Source organism: Schistocerca nitens, chromosome 9 (genome assembly GCF_023898315.1).
Source record: "Schistocerca nitens isolate TAMUIC-IGC-003100 chromosome 9, iqSchNite1.1, whole genome shotgun sequence".
NCBI classification, from domain to species: domain Eukaryota; kingdom Metazoa; phylum Arthropoda; class Insecta; order Orthoptera; family Acrididae; genus Schistocerca; species Schistocerca nitens.
Window position 1 is genome coordinate 312,706,078 of NC_064622.1, and position 12,115 is coordinate 312,718,192.

The following is a 12,115-nucleotide window of genomic DNA, read 5'->3' on the forward strand; positions in this document are numbered from 1 at the left end:
GCTTGTTCGGCCCCATTTGAATCATCGTTCTGTGGTTATCCAGTGGAATTGTAGTGGATATTACCGTCACCTTCCGGAGTTGAAATCTCTTATTTCGTTTTACTCTGCAGCTTGTGTGGTTCTACAGGAATCGCTTTTTACTGATGATCACTCGTGGGCCCTCTGTGGGTTCCGTGCTTTCTGTCGCAATCGGGTTTGCCCCCTGCGGGCGTCTGGTGGCGTTTGTACGTTGCTAGCACGTGGATTCCTCTTCAAACGACATTGAAAGTGATTGCTGTTAGGGTCCACCTGGACTCTGGGGTCACAGTTCGCAATCTGTATCTCCCTCCTGGCAGGAGGACTCTTACACCTGCTGCGTTAACTACCCTTCTTCAGCAACTTCCTCCTCCCTTCCTCCTACTCGGGGAATTTAATGCTCATCGTCCCTTGTGAGGCAGTGCATTTCTATCTAGTCGGGGTCTTTTCATAGACCAGTTTCTTGCATATCACGACTTGTGCCTTCTTAATGATGGTTCCCCTACCCATTTCAGTGCCAGTCATGGTACAATTTCTGCCATTGATCTTTCTTTTCCTTCTCCCTCATTCCTCCCTTCATTACACTGGTCGCCACACGACGACCTTTGCGATAGTGACCACTTCTTGTTCATTCTCTCGCTCCCTTCCCACTCCCCGATGGACAGGTTACCTCGTTGGTCTTTCCAACGCGCCGATTGGCCTCTATATACTGCTCAGGTCGTTTTTTCTCCCACTTTGTCGGGTTGTATTGATGACGTCCTACGTGACGTGTCTGATGGGACTATTCGCGCTGCTAGCCTTGCTGTCCCACGCTCATCTGAATGGATGGTAGCTGTCGGCTCAGTTGGGTCCTCGATTCTTGTGATCTACTGTCCCCATACCAGTGTGGCCTCCGAGAGGGATGGTCTCTGATCGATCATTTACTTTGCTTGGAATGCGCAGTTTGGCAGGCATTTTCCCAGCGCCGCCATTTGGTTGCAGAATTTTTCGACCTTCGCAAGGACTATGACACGGCTTGGCGCCATCATATCTTTCTTATGCTTCATGAGTGGGGTCTTCGGGGCCCACACCCGATTTTTATCGACCAGTTACTGTTCCATCGGTCGTTCAGGGTTCGGGTTGGTACTGTTTTTAGATCTCCACAGACACAGGAGAATGGCATCCCACAGGGTTCCGTAGTGCTGTAGATGGACTTGTGGCCTCCGTCGGTCCTTTTGTCACCCCTGCTCTGTATGTGGATGATTTCTGCATTTGGGTTAGTTCCTCTTCGATGGCCTTTGCAGAGTGTCAACTCCAGGGTGCTATACGGCGTGCCTCTGCATGGACCCCTTTCACACAGGTTTCAATTATCTCCTTTAAAATCTCGGGTGATCCACTTCTGTCGCCGCACTACCGTCCACCGCGATCCGAAGCTCTACCTCGATGCACAATGATTACCTGTGGTCCCACAGTTTCGTTTCCTGGGTCTTCTTTTCGACAACAAGCTCACTTGGCTGTCTCATATCAGACTTCTGAAGATAATATGTTTTCGTAAACTAAATGTCCTTCGCTTCCTTGCCCACACCTCTTGGGGTGCAGATCGTTCCACTCTTCTCCACCTTTATCGGGCTTTAGTGCTGTCTCACTTGGACTATGGTTGTCAAGTCTATGGTTCAGCTGCTGCTTCCACACTGCGCCTCCTGGATCCGGTCCACCTTCGTGGCATCCGTTTGCCCACCGGCGCCTTCCCTACTAACCCTGTTGATAGTCTCCTGGTTGTAGCTGGGATCCCCCTGCCCCCTTTCTTTTCGGCAGTCCCAGCTTCGGGTTTCTAATGCAATCGCTGTCCGTTCCTCTCCCACTCATCCTCCCTATTCTATCCTGTTCACAGACAAAGGATGTCGCCCACCTGATTCCCGCCCTCAGGCGGGTTTACCGGTTGGGCTCCGCCTTGCGTCTTTTCGCCGTGATTTTCAGCTTCCTTCTTTGCCCTGCCTCCCACATTCCCTCCCCAACACCCCCCCCTCCCCCCACCTTTGTTAGTTCCTCGGCCCCGGATTCGGATGGACCTCCGCCGAGGTCCGAAAGATTCCATTCCCCTGATGGTGTTGTGTTGTTTTTCCACCGAATTTTATGGGAGTTTCGGGATGCTGTTGTTTTTTACACACATGGCTTAAATCTGCTGTTCGTGTGGGCTATGCCTTCACGTCCTCTGTTGGAATGGAAAGTCATCTCTTGCCAACTGCATGTGGGGTGTTTACTGCAGAATTGATGGCAATTTCCCAGGCCCTTACCTTTATTAAACAGTCCCAACTCAACCGCATTTTGTTATGTACGGATTCAATGAGTGGCCTTCAGGCTATTGACCGGTGTTTTTCCCGCTATCTCTTGGTCTTGGCCATCCATGACTGCCTCGCTGATGTTCACCGTGCTGCTTGTTCCTTTGGGTCCCTGGCAATGTGGGTATCCCAGGTAATGAGCTTGCTGATCGTTTGGCTGGGGGGAGCAGTCACTTCCCCCCCCCCCTTTCCCTTTAACCCGTCCTGTGGCGGATTTATGGCTTCATATCAAATCCCACTTCGCACAGTCATCATGGACCAACTCTTGGGAGGCTACCCCCCATGTCTAATAAACTTTGTGCAATTAAGATGACACCTGTCCGTGGTGTTTTTGCTTCCGTCTCTCCCGAAAGGGCTCGACCACCCTGTGTCGTCTCCGCATCGGCCATACCAGGCTGACCCATGGTTTTCTTTTGCGTAATGAGCCACCCCCACTTTGTGGTTGTGGGGCCTTACAGTCAGTAACCCACCTTTTTGTGGAATGCCCTCTTCTTTTGGCTCTGCGTACTAAATACGGACTTCCCCGCACTCTTTTTAGATTTGGTTAGTCTCCTTTTACAACACACACTTTTACAGTCTAGCGGTTGAACGCTTTTGAATAGCAAGTGGTCTTGCTTGTACTGTACCAGGGGTGGTATATTTCCTGCCTCCAGCATAGCCTTGGGGTTGCTCACTTGCTGACTTCAGTCGTTTTGTCTTCACCATTGACAACACGACTGCACTTTTACGTTTTTTAGCCTTTTACCTTTTATCGTTATGACTCTTCTAAGATGTAAATCCGTCCGAATGGACCACCTTGAAACAAAGGACTGATGACCTTGCTGTTTGGTCCCTTCAACCATAATCAACCAACCAACCAGTGCTGTAGCTTGTTGAGCAGTTCCACCTATACCATATTTTCATCTGTTCAGATGTCAGACTGTTGAAGTGTTGTGCTATTAATGCGCTGTAACATTAATATCCGCCCAAAGTATTCATATACGCTTTTCATGGATCCATAGGCTGTTTCTTCTCTAATTTCCTACTCTGAGACATGGTATTCTTCACAGTAATATGATCGAAGACTAAGCCTAATACTTGACGTTGCAAATTTTTATTCATATGATCTTTAAAGCGGCATTCCATACGAGCTCTCTTTGTCTATTATACTATATAAAGTTCTACGTGTTTTATTTGGAGTCAAGAGACATTACTGCATCAACACTAGGGATGGAAAGAACCTACCAGGTAAAACTGAAATCAGTATTTTAGTTCTGAATAACCGGTATTTTTTGACCTCTGTTATAACCAGGTATATTTTTCTTTTTTACTGACAACCGGTATATAACGGATATTTCAATTTGCCATAGCTGTAGCGTTAAAATTTTTGGTTTTAGGTAAAACTTTTTTCTTAAAATCCAGTTTGGCTAGACGTTCCATAACCTTTGAAGGATTGTTATCGTCTTTGAATGATGTTGTTTCTTACCAAAGCAGTCAACTTATAGGTCAATACATTTTAGAACTAGTATATTTTGTCTTGTATTTAATTGTTAATTTGAATATTTTGGAAGAGCATTTTTGGTTTTGTCAGTAAAAAATCAATTTATTCAAATTGCAATAAAAATTGTAGATATATTTCCTAAGAAATAGTTACAGAAAAAGAACGCTACAAATTTTAAACAAAAGGTTATTATTTATCCACGACTTCTATGAAATAATAAAATAGAAAGGAATTTACAACAGTAATAAATTGAAAACTTTTCAAATCATTCACAGTTTTTAATAAAAATCGAAATTAGCTGATTGCTAAAACATAAAGTTTTCCAACCTCAATTTTCATCCTTTAGCACTGACTATTCGTAATGCGAAATAGTGCTATGATACTTGATTGTAATGTTATTTTTAACATATATTAAAAAATTAGAACCAGTAGGAGAACAGTGGTGAATTTTTTTGTAGTATTCAACCCCTAATTACTTTTCGAGAGAAACAGCGAACATTGGACGGACGAAGTTTTCTTTTATTGGCCCTTGTTTGAATCTGTGTATCTTCAAACTTAACATTGCGGAAGTGTGACGAAATTTTTCAATCTTTGTTCGATGTCTGTTTATTGTTGGAAATAATAGCAAAAAAATGTAAATTTCAGAAACCGGTTATTTTAACGGTCGGATTAAGCCAAAGATGAAAAAAAAAACTGTGTAACAGAAAACCGATCATTTCAACAACCACCTCCATCCCAACTCAACGCACTACACTACGAAACACACATCGACCACATCTGCCTGTCGTATGGTAAATCCGGGAAGTAATGCGCCCTTACGCACAGCCCCCATTTCGGGGAAATGAGGCATGCGCATGCGTAGCTGCGCTTCCGGAAATGTTGGCGCATGTGCAAAGTTGAACAGAAAAAGGCATCCTGTGGTCACACCTTAATGTTATCCGCCAGTAGTGGCTGCACTCCGTCATGTTTGTTAGCCCAAAAAGTCGGGCGTGGAGTGTACGTGTTATTCTCTGAAACATAAATTTTGTGAAAATGGTTACTTGTGTTGCCTACGGTTGCACAAATAGAAGCGGAAAGTCAGGTGCTACTTTCCACAGGTAAATGCTTCAGCTAAGCTAATACTTGGTTAAAGCATTGACTTCGTTTCTATTTTTTTTTTCACTTCACGACTTCAAATTTTTGTGTTTACGACATTTAGCTTCCCGAAAGACAACGCATTGAGACGCTTGTGGATCAAGGCATTGCGACGAAAAGACTGGGAACCGACAAAATCTAGCAAAATATGTTCAGATCATTTCCGTGAAGCTGACATTGATCGAACGTCGTTATTATGTGTTCGTATTAGAGACGGTGCAGTGCCGTGCATATTCTCATTTCCGACACGCATGCAGAATGTAAGTTCACTAGATTTTCGTAAATGATTGTAATTTTTCAATGTGTGGTGCTTTTTCAATGTGTGGTGCGTATATCTTTTACGGGATGTTAGACTTGTTTATCTGTGCTTTTGGCAAACTGTGTCACAATAGCCGTCGTGCATTGTGTGTTTTTACTTTCTTGTTATTGTTTTCAGATAATCCAGTGAGTGAATGTTGTGGCCAGGCAAGGAATCATTCTTCGAAATTTATAAGATGTGAATAAGTCGTGAGTCTTGCTAATAAGATGATAGGAAGTAACATCTGCCATTTGTACTTTGAATTACTAAAACTGATAGTTTTATCCCTATTGTAAAACAGAACTATCTTTTATTTTGCCGCGACGTAGGCCGTACGTAACGAACGAGCATTCGCGTCAACAAATCACTTTTACAACCATCTGATGATTAGTGTACCTCCACGAAAGCTATCCGCTCCAGTTAATTTAAGCTGGTGCGTGTTTCTAAATTTCACACAGTGATTTAAAAGAAAACACACATTATGGGTCACCTACTATGGCTCCATATGCTGGTTATGATCTATACGGGGGGTGGAGTGGAGCAACGCCATCCCCTCTTCTCTCCCCTCCCCGTAGTAGATCGATACGCTGCACACCCCTGTGAAGAGCATGGTCGAGGAACCTGTTGTATGACGTATGATGGTTTCCACTCGGTAGATTCATCCTGTATTCTAACCTCTGTAGTGGTTTCAAACAAGTATTCTGTGTAAATCTAATCTGCTTTAGAATTGTTACTTCGGCATGAACATTGATTCGGTATTATGTTTTCCGGTCAAACTTTCTACTTAATTGTGACGTAACAAAAAAGTTATATCCGTTAATCGAGTGAGGAAAAGTCAGTAATGATAAGTACACTACAGTTTCCGAGATTGTAGTGAAAACTGACGAATATATAATTTACCATGCAGGTATTTAAGCCGCACACACCAACCAGCTGAGCCCACTTGTTCACCATCTTTGTGGTGACAACGGAATTTCAGCTTTTTGTAAACACCCAAGAGCTAAAAATCCTCTGTAGGGCAAAACTTTCGATCATACCCAGATATGTAAGAAATATTTACGTTTTGAAAAATCCTGTGGCACTAATTATCATAAATTTTTATGCTTGGCAAACTATTGACCACAATCCGTTCTGTGGAAGTGCCATTTCTATGGTCGATATTTTAACCACATCGCGAAAATGGGATCTTTTATTAAAACAACAGTAAACAGAGGAAACAAAAGCTTTATTTGTTGTTATCTTTTGTTATTTTATGTACACGCATTAAAACCGTAAAAAACACACACACATAAACCAGATTTGTTCCGTTGCTTAGTTTTGCTGGTGGCAGGTCCAAAGCACCGTCTGCACAAAGCTACATTTCAGGTAGTGCATGCTAACTTCCTACGTTTTAGTTGTTTCTTGTGCTGTAAAATGCACATCTCCTTGATATACCTGCTGTAGGCTTATAATCAGCCCATTCCTGAACTGCATCCATCGGAATCCTGTAGCTCTTTACTCAAATTTTGACTTGCTGATTATATTTTTGTGCATGGTGTCTGCCCGATGTTCAGTTTTGAGCAAAAATATTCCACGTAGCTCATTGGCTACGATATTTCTAAATTTTAAATATGGTGGAGGTTTATTATTCGCAGCAGGAAAGCTAGTCCTGTAAAGTGTATATGCATCAATGAAGTAATAGAAAATTTTCTCGAATCACGCCTAAAGGGGAGTTCAAATTCACAGGAACTCTCGGACAAACTGGTAGTAAAAATTTTGATTATTAAGTTTACATGGAGTCATTCCCTGTTTAGAGAACTTCATCTGATATGGAGTAAGTCCAGACATATTAGAAATTTCAGAATCTGGTTATAATTTAGAAATACACTCTTATACTCTTTCACTGTTTGACTGAACTTCATCAAAACAGTGCTATGTTTTGTGGTTATTGGTGCCTCTGAGAGTTCCTATTAGAGCATTCTCTGCTTCTGCATATACTTCATACTCAGAGTAGGAGCCAATGTCACCAAACACATTTCCCAAAAGATAGATCTCAGAAGGGCTCAAGCTTGCCGCATTAGATACAGTGAAGGGGGAAGCAGATTATTATTAACGTATCTACTATGTGTTACGCTATAGTATCATAATAAATTAATTTTATTTTGAGAATTTAACGACTTACCAACAAAATTCTACGAAATTCGTGCACTGAAAACTTCTCTCTCGGCATCCCATGCTCTTTGTAGCTCACTGATCTCAAAAAGTTGACCTGAATGTACTAGCTTGTGAGTCAGCTTCTATGAAAACTGCCTAGAACATTTGAGTGCAGTGCTGTCGTGTAGAAACTGATTTATAAAAGTGACAATCAAATATTGAGGTACCATAACAACATGTGCAAAAGTATTTGTTTACAACTGAAATATTATGTAAACTCCGGAAAATTAAGATTATGTGCATCTTCTTCCACACACGAGGAAAACAAAGTTTCTCAGCGATTTGCTATAGATACAATGAAACTGGAGGTAGTTTACTGGCACCATATCTATATTATACTATAAAATCATAATGAATCGATCTCTATAAAGGATGGCACAAGGATCAGAAGGAGTAGCTTGGGGGGCCAAGGTGAGAGTGGCGCCAGGCGCATGAGAACGACAAGATTTCAGGTAAAGCAACATTATTCCATGTTGTGTAACACGATACTCTGCCTCGTGATGACTGGGTGTTGTGTGATGTCCTTAGGTTAGTTAGGTTTAAGTAGTTCTAAGTTCCAGGGGACTGATCACCATAGATGTTACGTCCCCTAGTGCTCAGAGCCATTTGAACCATTTGTAACACGATACACGTTCCATCATGTCATCCGACGTGGCATTTGTTACGTCATGCACTATGACACAATGTGTCGTTAAAGTTCAGAATGCATCCCCACTCCGGGATACTTCGCGTTATTGATGAACCCCCAATCTCAGATACTTAAATTGAAGATGCACACCACTTTCTAGAAGCACATACATTTGTGTCTCTCTCTCTCTCTCTCTCTCTCTCTCTCTCTCTCTCTCACACACACACACACACGAGAGAGAGAGAGAGAGAGAGAGAGAGAGAGAATCAAAAAATTGCTTTAGCGTCCTCACATGAACAAATCCAGCTCCAAAAATTTTATCAAAAAAAAAAAAAAAACTGTTTGGCTTTCACATGTACGCTCTTCAGCCATGTTTCATACATTATATACTATGGCTGGCAAATCTGCATTTTGCGCACAAGTTCAGGGACCTCAGCTTATAAATTGTAAGATGTAGGTGTGCCAAAACCTTACAGCTAAGAGAGCTAACAGTGCTGGGGAAGTAGTATTAACTCGTAAAAAGTGCGAATATGTCAAGATGTTTTGATTTACGAGCCTTCGAAGTTGCCAATTAAATCGAAGAGCTAGTCCCCTTCTTTTACGTCACTAACTCTGCCCAGAACGTATTCGCCCTTTTTGTGCTGTGGTAGGAGGATTTTTCATTCTGGTTCCCAACTTTTACTCTGTAGTAATTTTGATATTATACCGCAACTAATGTAGTTTTTTGTTGAGTCAGACGACGTCTAATTCGTAATAGGTTTTTATATTGTATTTCGAGCCATGTTGCTTATATTGTGACGATGGGCAAAGCTGTAACAAGGCGACAATTAATTACATGTATTCGTGTATCTTCCTAAAAAAATAAGCCGATTCGCGCAAGTTTGAAACATATACGCGGCATGCGTAAAAAGCCTCACAAAATAGATGTTTTTTTCCACGTAAAATCCGAATTTTTGGAACCAAGTTTCAGTTTTATGGTAAGGATGCATCATTTTTATTTATTTTATTGATTTTAAACCATATCCGCGCATTCTATTCATGTAAGAACAAATTTTACGTGATACATGTAGCGCGACTTTAAACCATCGTATCTCGAAAACGGATAGAGATTATTACATAAAAAAATCGTTCCGTCTTTGTCCATTTATCTACGTTCGTGCAAAGTTTGAGCTGATTCGTGCAAGTTTAAATTATAGAAGTGGACCACATTAAAAACCTCCCAGATTTTTTTAATTTTCTATTTTTATTTTCATTTTTTGCACATAAAATCACAATGTTTCCCGGACAAATAGTTCCATTAGCTGAGCATTAATTTCAGCTCAGTTAAAATCTTTTGGAAATGGAATTAATCGATTCACACAATTTTCCTCGACTTCAGATCCGGTTCGGCGTTCAAACCATGCTTAATATACTGTAACACAGCTACAATAAGACAGGTGTTCGAATGGCGAAAGAAATGGCCGCTGTTCCAGGCTAAACCAAAAAGCTTTTTGCCTCTTGTTCCTAGCTCAAATAGGAACAGAGCACTGTGGGCAGAGGCGCCAAATGATACGTCGCATTTGTGGCAAAACGTTCTTGAACTGGCTTTTAAATGCCATAGATGCTGCTGTCCACATCACTCATCTTTGCAGTGGTGTGAAAATAAAACTTGGGCAGTACTGGAACATATGCCTTTTTAAAGGAAACGTTTTTAAATGGGAGTTGATCATTACTACTTTTTTTGTTGAACTCTATTTCAGTTTCTGTATGATCTGTAAGAGCCTGGACACTGACTGTGGTACCACTTCACGTACAACTGAAATTTCATTATGTTACGCGAGTATTCTTTGATAAATTTCCGTTATGGTAGTCATTGAAGGCTTTATACATTGCCTTTGTGACATCCAAATGAGTTTGGTTCAGCATCTCCCAATGTATAGCTCTATGGTTTGTTGTACACCTTTTGTACAGAAGTCTGGTTCTTTAGAAGTTTTGCTTTACAGAGACCGTATGCTGTGAAGGTTCCTTCCCCTCATGTACTGTTTTATTTACTGGTAGGGGACTGCTGACCTCACATGTGAAGTCCCATAGTTCTCAGAGCCATTTACTAGTACTTGGTCAACTTTTATTCTGAACTCGACCATCAATTACTCTAAATGCTCCTATCTGAAGCTAAAAGGTAAAAGTTCCTCCTTGAGATATGACAGTACTACCTCGCCATCTGGTTTACTGAAGGTAAAAATCTTTCTCTTTGTTTTACATAGTCCAGTCACATTAATGTGACCACCACCTAAGTTCGAGGTCAATGTGCAATCATGACTCAAAAACGGCAAGTGACAACACTAGCATTGGAGGGTATGTAACTCGTGTCAGGGTAGAAATGGAAAATATTGCAACTATTGTCATAATGCAGTGATGGTGTGTTTTATCTGATGTGCAAAGGGCATGATCATTGGCTTTCAAGCCAAGGGTGGAAGCATTTCTTAAATACCTAAGTTTATATGCCATCGTGGTTAAAGTATACCATGCATGTCAAAATAGTGCTTCCCAAAACCTGTGCCAAGGTACATATGGTACACCACAGGGTTGTAGATGATAGAGGTAAATGACAGCTGCGGAGATATGTACAGGCAACTAGATGTGCCACTGTTGAGCAGCTGACCACCCAAATGAAATAAGGAGCTACCAACAGTGTCTCCTCAATGACTGTTCAGTGAATGTTGCTGCGTATGAGTCTCCACAGCAGGTGCCTGGTTTATGCACCCATGCTGACAGCTGTTCATCAGCAACGAAGGCTGGAATTTGGACGCAAACACTGCAGTTGGATATCCACTGAGTGGCGACCTGTGGCCTATGCAGATGAATAATGTTTTGTGTTCCATTGGACAGATGGCCATAGGCGTGTATGACATCAAATGGCTGGAAGTTAACACCCTACAACAATTGCCGGAAGGGTCCATACTGGAGCAGGGAGCGTTATGGTCTGAGGAATGTTTTTGTGCCATCCCCGGAGTGTTCTCATCATTCTGAAAGGCACAGTGGATCAGCACAAGCACAAGTGTGATTGGGGAGCTTATGGCATGTACTAACTGGACAGTGTTACGTGTCACACAGCTTGCAGTGTATGTGCATGATTCGAAGAGCACGAGGATTAAGTCACTGATCTCCACTGATTTAAACTAAATCGATAATCTGTGGGACCACCACGATTGGTCTGTAAGTGCTGTGGATACTGTGCCAGGAAACTTAGCATAGCTGTCCATGTCACTGTCGGTGCCTTCTAGAATCTCATTTGATCCTCTTCCTGAATGTCTTGCAGTAATCTGCACTGCAAAAGGTGGTTATTCAGGCTTTTGAGAGATGGTCACATTAATGTGGCTGGACACTGTAGTAGTACATTGTACATACATTATTTCTATACCAGCCTTGTGGTCACTGATACCAGTTTCCATATAGATATTCTCTAAGAAGTCAGGTGTGCTTGTTGTCACTCAGTATAATATTTTTGAGTCAGGAGTAGGTTATCAAGTTATATGTTGTAAGTAGTATTAGGGATAAAATTTATTATTGTTTCTTAGGAAACGCAATCCGAAAACAAAGGAAGTAGGTTACAGTACGCTTGTTCGCGCACTGCTTGAATACTGCTCAGCAGCGTGGGATCCGTACCAGATATGCTTGATAAAAGAGATAGAGAAGATCCAACAGAGAGCAGCGCACTTCGTTACAGGATCATTTAGTAATTGCGAAGGCGTTACGGAGATGATAGATAGTCTCCAGTAGAAGACTCTGCAGGAGAGACGCTCAGTAGCTCGGTACGAGCTTTTGTTGAAGTTTCGAGAACATACCTTCACCGAGGAGTCAAGCAGTATATTGCTCCCTCCTACGTATATCTCGCGAAGAGACCATGAGGATAAAATCAGAGAGATTAGAGCCCACACAGAGGCATACCGACAATCCTTCTTTCCACGAGCAATACGAGACTGGAATAGAAGGGAGAACCGATAGAGGTACTCAAGGTACCCTCCGCCACACACCGTCGGGTGGCTTGCGGAGTGTGGATGTAGATGTAG

The 12,115-nt window shown here is 42.0% G+C and overlaps 1 protein-coding gene across 3 annotated transcripts in view; it reads left to right on the forward strand.

The window, feature by feature from the left end:
• Positions 1–12,115, forward strand: part of LOC126204399 (histone-lysine N-methyltransferase SETDB1-like) — a 334,147-nt gene that overhangs the window by 35,762 nt on the left and 286,270 nt on the right. For 2 of the 3 annotated variants that reach the window (XM_049938775.1, XM_049938776.1), the window contains exons 1-2: positions 4,810–4,910; positions 5,012–5,207. The exons of the other annotated variant lie outside the window; for it this stretch is intronic. In XM_049938775.1, the coding sequence (XP_049794732.1) occupies positions 4,846–4,910; positions 5,012–5,207 (261 nt within the window). In that variant the 5' untranslated portion in view covers positions 4,810–4,845. Of the gene's footprint in view, positions 1–4,809; positions 4,911–5,011; positions 5,208–12,115 lie in introns of those variants that run through there. 3 annotated transcript variants of the gene reach the window in all.